At 37.7% G+C, this 14832-nt stretch overlaps 1 protein-coding gene across 1 annotated transcript; it reads left to right on the top strand.

Annotated features, from left to right (window-relative positions):
• The first annotated feature begins 13094 nt into the window (after positions 1 to 13094).
• On the top strand, positions 13095 to 14507 carry LOC110287525 (DDB1- and CUL4-associated factor 12-like protein 2). The gene has a single exon (XM_021154108.1). It carries the CDS (start codon positions 13098 to 13100, stop codon positions 14505 to 14507), a length of 1410 nt encoding a protein of 469 aa, XP_021009767.1. The 5' UTR covers positions 13095 to 13097.
• The last annotated feature ends 325 nt before the right edge of the window (positions 14508 to 14832 follow it).

Here is a 14832-nt window from a genome sequence, read left to right as displayed (position 1 = left end):
ATCACTGGAAAGAGAGGCCCATTGGACTTGCCAACTTTATATGCCCCAGTACAGGGGAATGCCAGGGCCAAGGGGTGGGGGTGGGTGGGGGGGGAGTGTATTGGGGACTTTTTGGATAGCATTGGAAATGTAATTGAGGAAATTACCTAAAAAAAAAAAAGTAAAAAAAAATAAAATCTGAAGTCACGGCTCATAAATAGAAATAGAAAAAGATTATGTTTTTCTTCTGTAATTATCTATGTATAGGTGTATATCTACTTCATATGTGATTTTACATGGATAAAGAAATTCATAAGTGTATACTGTTCCTACAAGTGCAAGACAAGTTCATGATGTGCAGAACTTATCCAGTAACTATTTAGTGAATGTGTTTGATATGCTTTTATGATCTATCAATTTTTCATTTTTGTCATAAGCAAATGACAATCCATAAAAGTAAAGACTTCAAATCTGATTAATCTTTCTGTTTCCTACTATCAAATGTGTTTGAAGCATATCACATGCATCAGATTAATCATTTCATTGAGTAATTACAATTAATTATTAATTATTTACATTGTAATCAACTTAATTACCATTAGATTGTGCTAACTTTCCTTCTTTTTGTTCAAAGACACTGCAATTCACATGTTTGTTCTGTAACTGCTCGTTTTAACTTCAAAAATGTTCAAAATTCATAGTTCTTTCATTTTTAAACAAAAAATTGTTCATGTACGCTTATGTATGAATGCACACGTGTATACACATACCTAAGCCTGTACAGTTGGAGACCAGAAGACAAATTGTGGGATGGAAATATGTCCTCTCTGAGAATTGTACTCAGGTTTTCAAGATTAGTGGCAAGCTTCTTTACCCTCAAACCCTCTTGATGACCATCATTATTTCTTCTTTAGATTATATTTCAGAAGCTTTGCAATTTTGTGAGATCCCATTTGTCAATTCTTGATCTTACAGCACAAGCCATTGTTGTTCTGTTCAGGAATTTTTCCCCTGTACCCATATCTTCAAGGCTTTTCCCCACTTTCTCCTCTATAAGTTTCAGTGTCTCTGGTTTTATGTGGAGTTCCATGATCAACTTAGATTTGACTTTAGTACAAGGAGATAGGAATGGATCGGTTCACATTCTTCTACATGATACCCACCAGTTGTGCTAGCACCATTTGTTGAAAATGCTGCCTTTTGTCCACTGGATGGTTTTAGCTCCCTTGTCAAAGATCAAGTGACCATAGGTGTGTGGGTTCATTTCTGGGTCTTCAATTCTATTCCATTAATCTACATGTCTGTCTCTGTACCAGTACCATGCAGTTTTTATCACAATTGCTCTGTAGTACAGCTTGAAAAGACATTGTCAATAAGACAAAAAGACCACCAACAGATTGGGAAAGGATTTTTACCAATCCTAAATTTGATAGGGGACTGATATCCAATATATACAAAGAACTCAAGAAGCTGGACTCCAGAAATGCAAGTAACCCCATTAAAAATGGGGTACAGAGCTAAACAAAGAATTCCCAAGTGAGGAATACCAAATAGCTGAGAAGCACCTGAAAAAATGTTCAACATCCTTAATCATCAGGGAAATGCAAATCAAAACAACCCTGAGATTCCACCTTATACCAGTCAAAATGGTGACAGCAGATGCTGGCAAAGATGTGGAGGAAGAGTTAAAGTCCTCCATTGCTGGTGTGATTTCAAGCTTGTACAATCACTCTGGAAATTAATCTGGAGATTCCTCAGAAAATGGTACATAGTACTACCGGATGATCCAGCAATACATGTCCTGGGTATATACACAGAACATATTCCAACTTGTAACAAGGACACATGGTCCACTATGTTCATAGCAGCCTTATTTATAATAGCCAGAACCTGGAAAGAACCCAAATGTCCCTCGACAGAGGAATGGATATAGAAAATGTGATACATTTACACAATGGAATACTGCTCAGCAATTAAATACAATGAATTTATGAAATTCTTAGGTAAATGGATAGATCAGGATGATATCATCCTGAGTAAGGTATCCCCAATTACAAAAGAACTCAAATGATATACACTCACTGATAAGTGCATATTAGCTCAGAAACTTAGAATACCTAAGATACAATTTGCAAAACACATGAAACTCACAAAAAGGAAGACTAAAGTATGGATACTTTGATCCTTCTCAGAAAGGGGAACAAAACACCCATGGAAGGAGTTACAGAGACAAAGTTTGGAGATGAGATGGAAGGATGGACCATCCAGAGACTGCCCCATTCAGGGATCCATAACATAATTAACCACCAAACGCAGCAAGATTATGTCGACAGGACCCTGATATAGCTGTTTCTTGTGAGGCTATGCCAGTGCCTGACAGATATAGAAGTGAATGCTCACAGCCATCTATTGGATGGAACACAGGGCCCCAATGGAGGAGCTAGAGAAAGTACCCAAGGAGCTGAAGGGATGCTGTAATCCTATAGGAGGAACAGTAATAACCTGTAGCCCCTGAGTTCGTGTCTCTAGTTGAATATGTAGCGAAGATGGCTTAATCGGCCATCATTGGCAGGAGAGGCCCTTGGTCTTGCAAAGATTATATGTCCCAATACAGGGTAATGCGAGGGCCAGGAGTAGGTGGGTTGGGGAGCAGGGCGGGAGAGTCTATAATGGGATTTCTGGATAGAATTTGCAATGTAAATGAAGAAAATATCTAATAAAAATCATTAAAAAGATTATGTTTCAGAGAATGATAGCACAGTAAGATTACAGAAAAAAATGAATATTCTGCATACCCTTTTCACTTTACCATTTTTTTCTGTTGCTCTCTTCATATCTTTATTCTGTGAGTAACCCCATCTCTGATTTTGTTTTCCTTAATGGTAAAAAGTCAATGGTATTGTAATATATTCCCATGTATATATATTTCAAAATTCTTAACAGATGAGGATTTACTAGAATGATCTCTAAATATGGCATGTACACTACCATGGCAAACCCAGAATAAACACTCATAAAAAAAACATACAATTTATCCCTCTCTTAATTAGATTTCAACATTTCCTGCTATGTTCATAATGAAGACCCAAGATAATCATAACGTCATAACTAAGACATAAGATAATCATAATTAAGACTTCATAACTAGGGCTATTTTTTTTCAAAATTGGGAATAACTTGTTTAAGTAATCTGCATACATTCTAATTAGTTACATTAGTTTTAAAACATTGCTTTATGAAAAGTCATATATTCATACAATATATTTTCATATTTATCTCCACATCTCCCTCAAAGTCCTCCCAGGTTCACTCTTTACTTCTACCATCTAGCACATTTAAAAAATAAACGTCTACTCTGTCCAATTCTTGAGACTCACATATTAAGTAGCGTGCCAATATGTTTAGAGTCTAATATTATCAGAGATAATATTTTAGTGAAGAAGGCTGATGGCTCCTCCCTGAAAAATATCAACTTTCAATAGTTCCTCAGCTAAATGTAGGCACTCAGGAGCCTTTCCCTCTCCATGCTCAAATGTTGACTGATTTGATCTTCAGGTGTTGCACATTCATCAATACCTGCCTATAGTTTATGAGTACACTGATGTGTAAAATCTATAACACACTGATTGTCCCTGGACCTCCTTGACTTCTGATTCTCACAATATTTCTGCACACACTTCTGAGAATGTCTCTGGGCCTTTTGGGGAAATACTTATGACATAGATATCACGTTTGTAGCTGAGCACTCCACTGACATTTAAGTAATACTACATACATATCATACTACAGAGATAAATCCCCATCCATGTTTACTGCTGCTCTAGTCAAGATTGCTAGGACATGGAAAAATCCTATATGTTCATCAGTTGATAAGTAGATAAATAAATATTGAAATAATGAAACCTGTAGGGAAATATTTTTTCTATTATTTTTATTTATGTGTATGCTTTGTGTGCATGTATGTATGTGTGTTTATGTATGCATGTATGTATGAATGTATGTATGCATATATGTATGTATGTATGTATGTGTATTATGTAGACCATGTGTATCTAATGCCCATAGAGGGTAGAAAAGGGATCTAGATCTGCTGAGACTGGAGTTACAAATAGCTGTGAGCCACCAAGTAGGTGTTGGGAGTGAAAACTGTTCCTCCAGATGAACTTCTAGGCCCCTATCTTTAAACCCTTGAAAATGCTTTTAAACATGACATTCCAAGATGAAACATCAGGCTAAGGAAATTGAAAATTTTTATATAAGTATAATGATGATTCAGCATTGAATTTATCAGTTTGCTTCCTATATATAAAGTAAAAGAAAAACATATTTCTATGATATTTCAAAATGTATTTCAAAAATCTTCTAGATATTTTGATATTTTATGAGTTCACATATATATATATATATATATATATACATATATACATATATTCATTGAGAGTGTTTAATACTCATTTCATAATAAAGGTTAATAAGTTTACAAAATTAACTGAACTTTTAGGTGGAACCACAAGGTCTCTCCCACTTCACAGCTTCTACTCTCATATAGTTCACATCATCAGAAATGAAAAAATATAATAATTTCATAGAGATAAAGGCTTCTGACATCAAATTATAAAAGTTAATTTACTGTGTGACTTTGTACAAAGGGGACATTTAGCAATATGATGAAAAGTGTCCTTCATAACACATTTACAATAAATGCAGAAGGGATATTCATAGAACTGTTTATAATGACCTCTGAGAACCATTTAAAGGATAACATTAAAGTGCAAGTGAGTGAAACTGATTAAGCATATACTAAGGTAATACAATCCTATGGAACAGTAGCCTAAGGTGATTCAAGAATAAAAGTGAGAGTATGTTAACCAACCTTCAGAATGATATTATATTGTATTAACAGTGGTCATGATGGAAGAAATTTCATTTGTACATTCAATCAGCAACTGCACTTTTTCCAACTGACAGGCCAGACACTATACTAGGGATTGATGTGTGTGTGTGTGTGTGTGTGTCTGTGTGTTTATATATGTACTAAAATTTATTTCTAGTCCATGCATAACACAAGCCAATTTCTGAAGCAAATCAAATCAACTACTATAATAGAATTATGTATGTTACACAAAAGAAAGTGCACGTGGAGCTTTAGTCAAGTAAGTTGTCCTAGTGGAGCTATTGCTTGAGATAGGACCTTAAAGAAGTGGGCAACTTTAAAAGTGCACTCTGACATGGTGTGCTACCTGGAGAAAAGGGATAGTATTTGTTATACTCTTGGAAGAAATCTGAAGACCTATCCTCATTATGTTCAATGAGGGAGCTTGATTGGGAAAACTAAGTACTTAAAAACATCTGTGATTTGTCAGTTATATTTTTTATATACCATTCTAAAAAAAAGTTACAACTTTCAGTGGTAAAGTGAATAATGAAAAGATGTTCAGTAACTTTTGTAAGGATTCATGGTCTTTTATTTCAAAAGGACCATGCTATTATCTACAGTGCCACAACAATGACTACCTTTTCATTTTCTCAATGCTAAGTAGCTTGAGCTGTATTCCCATTCTGAGGAAACAACGTTCTACTTTTTCATCAAGAAACTTCGTGGCAGTTTCTCCAAGAAAAAACAGGAGCCATATAAGAAACATATTAAAAAGTATTTCAATGTGTTTGAGCAAATGTTCCTCTTCTACTCTAAATCCTAGTATATTACATACAAGGCTTTGGCTGAAAAAGATGATCAAAACAAGTTTTGTGATTGTAGAAAAACATTGTGAAGTCTACAGGTACTCACTATCACAAGTTGTCTTATGATACATCAGCTGCCAAATACACCACATTCTATAAAGTATCTATGATTCAAAAATAATTTTGGATTAACCATCTGAGTTTTGGGAAATTATTTTCAATACCAATGGATTTAGCATAATAGCTAAAAAATTAATTATAGATTTCAATGTAAATAGACAAGAATTTCAAAGTTCACTGACTATATAACTGATAATATTCAAGGCAATGAAATTACTTTGTTTTTTTATAATCATGCATTAAATATATATACATATATATATTTATGAATATATGCTGTATGTTATTTTACACACATAAATGTACACATATATGTATATATAATTGCAATACTATACCTTCTAAATAATTATAAGCATGACACATCAAATATTTTATAAAAGCTTTTCAGGGAATTGTTGCTAGATCTTCTGATCATTATGTCCATTTTAGTAAAGCACTGAATGACTGAGTTTCCATTTAAAAACCATAGTACCCTATTGTTCTTGGTGCTTGTCAGTGAAGTGATAATAGCCCAATGTTGGAAATGTTCTTTTGTGTTTAGTTGTGCATACCTACACAGCTGAAAGAGAATGTAACAATGGTTGACAGTATTGAATTGTATTTCTGCTCTATTTGTACAATGTTTTATGAAGCTGTCTGTCACATCAGTCAATCTTGAAAGTCACAGAAATAGACTATTATGGATTGTATATTTAATCCATCCAGAAATACTTGTGACTGAAATAACTGAAGAATTAACAATTTAAGAAATTATCAAATGTCAAGTAGCAAAAGATTGTATCTTCAACTTCTGCTAAATAAGGACATGGATGATTACAAAGTGTCAAAGACTGAGGTACATCAATAAAAGTTCCAGAATCTCTAAATTGTCACGTAATAAAAGCTAGCGTTTTGTTTCTTTGGTTTTTGCTTTGTTTTGTTTTGTTTTCTAATACAGTATAGACACTGGGCATAGAAGTAAGCCAAATGGATACCTCCTCTCCTGTCCCCAGGCAGTGTTCTAGTTGCAAATCGTTATCAAGTCATAAATATAGGAATGCAATCCTAATATGATAAAAGACATGGAATTTTCCATTGACAATGTTTCATAATAGAGTACCAGGCTCTATCTTATTTGTAGGGTACCAAGAGATTTTCCATCAAAATGTGACGCTTTACCTATCATCTAAAAATAAGCAGCTAACACATTCATGTATCTGTGGGAGGTAAAAGGTAGATGACCTACAGGCAGAGAGTATTTCTGATGGCAGAGAGAACATAATTTAAAAAAAAAAGAAAAAAGAAAAAAAAAGAAAGAAAAAAAAAGATCAGCAATGATGAGAACATTAAAAAGGTCCATTGTGGATAGAGAATAAAAATAATGAGAAAAAAAAAAAAAAGAACTCTGGCAAGGCAACATAAATCATATGCTGGGCCTGGTAGAATATTTTTAAGCTTTGGTCTATATTTTAGGACTACTAATAAGTAGTGATTGTCTAAATCAGTACAATAGGAAGAATGGATTTTCAAGAAGGTATTTCATTGACCCTAGTGTGGAAGACTTAATGTGGGAGGGGAAAGGCGTCTCTGGAAAAATGAATTACCCTGCTACTAGAGTTATATGATCAAGACTAAGTAGTGATTGGAGATCTAGAGGTAGCAATGAGATATTGATAAGAGAATAGATTAAAAAATATGGAGGAGCTAGAGAATAGACAGAAGGGGCTGACAGCATTTGCAGTCCCATAAGAAGAACAAGAATATCAACCAACCAGACTCCCCAGAGCTCTCAGGAACTAAACCACCAACTAAAGAGCACACATGGAGGGAGCCATGGCTTCATCCCTATATGTAGCAGAGGCTGACCTTGTCAGGCATCAGTGGGTGGAGTGGTCCTTGGTCCTGTGAAGGCTCTATGCCCCAGTGTAGGGGAATGCCAGAGGAGGGAGGCAGGAGTGGGCAGGGAAGCACCCTCATGGAAGCAGGGGGATGGGAGGAGATGGGATTTCCAGAGGGAAAATCAGGAAAGGGGAAAGCATTTGAAATATAAATAAATAAAATATACAATTAAAATTTAAAAACTAAATAAAAATGGTAGAAGACAAAATATTGGAACTAAACACAGTGAAGAGATGTGTGTCAGGGATAATTGTTAGAAATTAGGTTTGAACAGCTGAATAAATGGTGGCATAATTCTTGAGAACAGTTCAAGAATTTTCTACATTGATATCAAGATTCTCAGATTATGTATGCTGGTCTTGGTGTTTTGTTTTGAGATCTAAAATGTCAAGAAGGAGGTGGAACAAAAATTGGTTATGGCAATATAAGATTGGGAGGCACTGGCATACATGGTGTTTTTGAATTGAGTGATAGTAAGGTATTAAGGGTGAGGAAAATAATAATTGAAATCTATGTTGTGTTACAATACTACAGAGTGGTGAGTGCAGCATCTTCTAAGTCTACTTCACTGACTTAAGGTAATCCATGTCTTCATATAACTACCTGATATCAAAGAATGATTTGTATGATTTTTTTTACTCACCTCTGTTCATTGTATCTAAAATAACCATATATGAAGTGCCCTATGTGTAAAAAAAATTCAATTATTTTTGGAATATATACTTACATCAGCAACTGTTTGGAGGTAAAATCCCAATCTGGATGTTTCATAAAAGAAACCTTCCAAATTTCCTCCTTTAAGATACACTGGCATATTGTAAATTTATTCCTAGAACACATACTTCCCTTATGAATATTCATCTCTAGTCTCACAGTACAATTGAGATTTATACAAGTAGAAAAGTGGCCAATTCTACAAATATTTTGTTTCAGAATATACTAGATTTTAGTTATGATAAATGTTTGTTTTATAATATAGTAAGCACTCAAAATCTCCAGTCTCCTGAGTACCACACTACCTGTGTAATGATAAATAATAGAAAGGGAAGAAGTCAGACAATATTAAAGATAATTTTATTAATATATATACTCTCTAAATTATTATTTTATTATCCTGCTTACCCATGTCTTTCACAAAAACAAACATAGCCACGCTCATACAGAGAGAAGGAGGAACATTTTGTTACAAATGACTGTGTTACAGATGATATTATCACCATTTGATACATGAGGTAATAAACCAAAATAAATATTAGGTGAAAAATATTATAACCAGCTTAATTTAAGGTAATCAAGTTAAGGAACCAAAATGAAAACCACCTTATCTGGCTCCCTAGCCCACTCTCTTACCTTGTTGTGCCTCTTACAAAACATATAACCAGCACTGGATCAAAAAGTCCACATTAAAACTATGACACATTTCTTTTCCTTAGGAAGATGAAGAGAAATGACACCAATTAGAGGTCATAGAATAAAAATTCCCTCTAACCTTTGCTTTCTTCATTTATCCAACAGAATATGCCTAGATATGGTATGAACAATCATATGATAGATCATAGTGGGAAACCCAGCATGAGAAATAATCTCTTTTTTTCATTTTTATTGGTTATTTTATTTATTTACATTTAAAATGTCACCCCCTTCCCAGTTTTTCCTCAGCAAACCCCCATCCCTTCCCCCTCCCCACTCCCTCTGCTTCTATGATGGTGCCCACCAAACCAAACACCCACTCCTGCCTCAGTGCCCAAGCATTACAATACCCTGTGTCATAAAGTCTCCACGGATAAGGCAATCGTCTGCTACAAATCATGCTGGAGTCATGGGACCCCCAATGTGTACCTTGATTAGTGTTTAGTCCCTGGGAGCTTTGCAGGGTCTGGGTGGTTGATGTTGTTCTTCCTATGGGGTTGCAAACCCCTTCAGCTACTGTAAAGGAACAATCTTTAACAGCTTCTGTACCAAGCAATTTAGAAGCCTTCCAAAGAACTATAATCTAGAATAATAATTGCTTTTCTTGGGAGACAAGATAGTATCAAAGAACAAAATAATATTATTTATAATAGAAATTAAGTGACAAATTTATTTAATTTACTAGCCCAAGATTAATTTGCTTATATTACTACCAAAATTTAGTTTGCACAAGTTTGATTATACTTCATTTTATTGTGTTTAATATATACTTGTTGATAATAATTCAAGAGTGAGTCTTTCAAATGTGCAGATGTAACAAATACCTTCTAACACAAACTTAGTACATCATGATTATGTAATCCAATTTACAAGCACACACACATACCTGAGAATTATGTCCAATTTTGAAGTCTGTATTCATGAGTAGTAACATATAATTTCCTATGAAATCTTATGTAAAGTTAATATCTGTGATTATTTCTTCAATTTCCTTAAATATTTCTGTTCTTGGTCAATATCTTTGTCTTGAGACTATTTTAGCTAAGTGAAGAATAAATAGTAACACTTTCAATATATTTACATTATTATATATTATTTATGATGCCAAATGGAGATAACAACTTTTGGAATGTTTAAATGTTGCCCAAAGTCTGTTAAACTGTATGTACAAGCAGACTTATAAATAGATGTATATGAATAATAATTCAGTGTTAATATAATATATTGGAAGCATAGATTCATTGATCATTATATCTTAAACATGTATGAAATGAAAACTCTACATGAAATATCTACAATTCAAATAACTAATGTGAATGGAAAGTGCTTTGGGTATGATAGCCTAGATGAAATTAACACAGCCCATTTATTCACATAAAATATGGAATCTGGATGTTAAATACAAACTATCACAGTTACATTAACAAAAAGTAGAGTCATAAAACCAGAACATTTATTGGTATTTTCTTTAGCAGAAAACATTTGACTATATTATATTCCCAATTGTTAACAATAAAAAATTAGAAAATAAAATATACATATATTTAAGACTATATGTTGCCTTCAAATATAGAATCAACACTGCTGCATATAATTTATATTTACTATTTATTCATTTCTTGATTCTAAAAATTATATCTAAGGCTGGAGGGATGGCTTAGTGGTTAAGAGCACAGACTGCTCTTCCAATAGGTCCTGAGTTCAAATCCCAGTAACCACATGGTGGCTCACAACCATCTGTAATGGAATCAAATGCCCTCTTCTGAGGTGTCTGAAGACAGCTACAGTGTACTCATCATATACATAAAATAAATAGATAAAATCTTTAAAAATTCTATCTGAATTTCAGAAGCAAGCATGATAATGTTTCTACAATATAGATAGGTTATATTTTGAAGAAACAAAAAATTATAATCCTTGAATAATACAGGGTACAAATCATTTAAAAGGTAGGTAATAAAGTCAGATCAAGTTTTATATCTGCTGCAGCATGAACTGTGAGACCATGAGTTATTATTACCTTTTGTGAGTTTTACTTTACTCATTTTAAACATTTTAGGACAAAACTTATTTGGCCATTCAATGGTTTAATACAAATAAGCTACCTAAATTTCAACAATGTTATCAGAAATGACCATACGTCTCTTTTTTTACATATCCAGTATGCTTACATACAGACTGATAGCTACAACCCTCAAATTTCAGTACATTTTATTCTATACAATAGTAAAAACCTATTCTACAATGTATCATAGTTTACTAACTTATATTTATATAAAGTTTATATAAAAACAGAAAAATCCTTTAGTAGATGAATGGATTTCTGACCACTTATTCTTCAATAACATTACCTCTTATTCCCATTTTGACATCTTTTCTTTCCCACGATACTGCATTGTGTACAGAGAAAATGATTGAGGTGAATGCACACATACAAAGAAGTTCAGTTGGAGATATTAAAAAGGCTCAAATTTGTAGACTTGACATAATTTTGCAAAACCTGTAAGGTTGTGTACAGGGAAGAACAACAAAATAGCTGTTATTTCATGTGATAGGTCAGATATGTCAAGTTAAAAACCCCAATATGCTTTGGTAACAGTCACCAGTCTCCCACTCAAACTGATTTTGTTGAGTGTGTAACTGCAAATGAATTGATACACTGGAATCTCAAGGCAGCTATGGATCTCTTCCGTCTTGAGACTGCCAAGCCCTTAAAATCTGTATTCTCACATTTGTGTCGTGTTGTTCCTCTGAAAAGTTCTTCTTCGCCATCTGACAGCAAATAGCTTGTGTGTTTCTCAAGTTCTTTCCAGATGTTTAGATGGGCTTTAATATAAGACAGAGTCCTACAGAAGTCCTGGTCTTCACTTCATGAATTGGACTTTCCTCGCCTGGAGAATATATGGATGCCTTTCTTTCTAGAACCTCTTCTTTGCCCTTACCCTGGACCCCATCATCTCAGGCTTCTGAGGTCCCTGAGGAGTTAGTATATAATAATGCATCCTGCCATTCACTTGAAACCTCTATATTCCCATCAGTATGTCACTGAAGACTCAAGAGCTTCCTTTTGACGATTTCCCTACCACTATCTTGCCTTGAATTGGGGTCAAGGAGTATGAATTAGCAAGATACCCTTCAGGGCTCCAAGTTTAGTCGCTCAGGAGCTTCAAGTTCAGAGGCCAAAAAGGAACAAGAACAGAGTAAGGCTGGACTAATTTAAAACGCAATCTGCAGAGGGGCTTTCACAGAAATCACAGAAAGAAACCACAGAGGTCACTTTGAAAGGCCTCCATATCTAGTCCAGTTCAAAGAACAACCTTAGTCAAAGTGTCCTATGATAACACCAAGTGCACATTTATTTCTTACCATGTGTCAAGCTCAGTGCTCCTTTTGATCCCTTGCTAGACTACATTTTAGGTTTTGATTTTAAGGCTAGTTGGGAGCTGTTGGGAGACTGGTAGAAAGAAAAAACAAAACAAAACTTGTGTTAGCTACTGAGCTAACTGGAGCTCAGCCCTCTAGGAATCTCCCCAGAGTTTCCACGCAGCCTTCCTCCGTGCCCATCCCCTCTGCTTCTTCCCAACCCCCACTCAGACTGGCTTGTGCTTCCCAGCACCCCTCGGCCAACAGCCCCTCCCACTCTCTCCGCCTCTCAACCTCAGGTCTCTTAGCTTACTCTCTAGCCCCACACTGACTTCACCACCTCCCAGACCGCAGCACTTCCCGCCCTCGGCCAAGTCCCAGGCACTGCCACCACACTCAAAGCAGAGATCAGCACGCATACTGCTCCTTCCAAGCTCACAGCCCTTGCAGAGCCACGCTGCCACCTTCGCCTCTTTGGCCACCAACGCACCCAGGACGCTCGGTGCCCTAGGGATCACTCAGTCACCTGGCCCTTGGGGCCCAGTGCCACCCCCCGCTGATTCGGAGACACAGCCACCCCCACCGCCACCACGGCCACCACGGGTGCCACGCGCCGCCGCCGCCGCACCGCAGCCGCCTCTGCAACCCGCCCGCCGCCCACCATGGCCCCACAGCAAACAGGTAGCAGGAAGCGGAAAGCCTCGGAGGTTGAGCAGGGCGCCGGGACTTCTTCGTTGCCTGGGCGGGCGGCTGCGGCGGCGGGAACGGGCCAAGCGGATGGGCCATTGCTGCTGGCCAAGAGGCCGCGGCGGCCCGTGGCTCGCCGCTCCTTGGTGCACTACTTGAAGGGCCGGGCGCTGGGCGCCGATGGCCACCCGGGGCTCGCAGGCTTCGAGGGAGATCTGCGCAGCTATGGGGTCCTCAGGCTGCCCGAGCTGCTGAGGGAGCGCCAGCTGACCCTAGGCCCCCTCAATAAGGTGTTCGCATCGCAGTGGCTCAATGCCAGGCAGGTAGTGTGTGGCACCAAGTGTAACACACTCTTCGTGGTTGATGTCCAGACCGGCCGGATCACTCGCATTCCCCTGATGCGAGACAGAGGGCCAGGACAAACACGTGCCCAACCTACCTGTGGCATCCACGCCATCCAGCTGAATCCCTCCAAGACCCTCCTAGCTACAGGAGGTGAAAACCCTAACAGTCTAGCAGTCTATCAGCTACCCACTCTAGACCCTGTGTGCTTAGGTGACCGCCAAGGCCACAGGGACTGGATCTTTGCCATCGCCTGGATGAGTGATACTGTGGTTGTGAGTGGCTCCCGTGATGGCACCGTGGCACTCTGGCGGGTGGATTCCGACATGTTCAATGGCAGCATTCCCTGGCACAATAATTTAGGAATTCCACGGTATTTACATATTCGTCCAAGGGACATGGAAGCCATTCCAAGGGCAACTACTAACCCGGGTAACCGCAAAGTGCGAGCCCTTGCATTCAGTGGCAGAAACCAGGAACTTGGAGCTGTGTCCCTGGATGGCTACTTCCACCTGTGGAAAGCCCGGAGCTCCCTGTCCAGGCTGTTGTCCCTGAGGCTGCCTTACTGCCGGGAGAATGTGTGTCTTACCTACTGTGATGAGTTGTCCCTCTATGCTGTGGGTTCTCAGTCTCACGTTTCATTCCTGGATCCAAGACAACGCCAGCAGAACATCAAACCTTTGTGTTCCCGAGAGGGAGGAACAGGTGTGCGTTCTCTGAGTTTCTACCAGCACATCATCACTGTGGGCACTGGACATGGCTCTCTGCTCTTCTATGACATTCGTGCCCAGAAGTTCCTAGAAGAAAGGGCCTCAGCCAGTCCAGACTCTTTTCTTGGGCGCACAGGGAGGAAGCTCAAACTCACATGTGGCAGAGGCTGGCTCAACCAAGATGAACTCTGGGTAAACTACTTTGGAGGTACTGAGGAATTCCCCAATGCACTCTACACTCACTGCTACAACTGGCCTGAGATGAAGCTTTTTGTGGGTGGAGGTCCACTCCCTTCAGGCCTCCATGGCAACTATGCAGGCCTCTGGAGCTAAAGCCTCTGTGCTCTTGGGAAAGTGTATAGATTTATTTTTAAGTTCAGGCTAACATTCTTTGCATATGTGCTTTTGTGTAATGTAGGTACATGCACGCCTGATTGTGTGTGTGTGTTTGTGATTTATTTTTAAAGTGGAGTTGACCCAACTTTCTAGTGCTCAATCACAGAAGGAAAAGAAAAAGAAGAGAGGAGGAGGAAGAGGAACAGAAGGAAGAGAGAGAGAGAGAGAGAGAGAGAGAGAGAGAGAGAGAGAGAGAGAGAGATTTCTATATCCTCTTAGCAATCAAAACTTGCTTTGACTTGGGCACTTTCTCTCAAAGCAC

Source organism: Mus caroli, chromosome X (assembly GCF_900094665.2).
Source record: "Mus caroli chromosome X, CAROLI_EIJ_v1.1, whole genome shotgun sequence".
Taxonomy (NCBI): Eukaryota; Metazoa; Chordata; class Mammalia; order Rodentia; family Muridae; genus Mus; species Mus caroli.
Note: the sequence above shows the minus strand (reverse complement) of the source record. Positions and strands in the feature narration are given on the sequence as shown.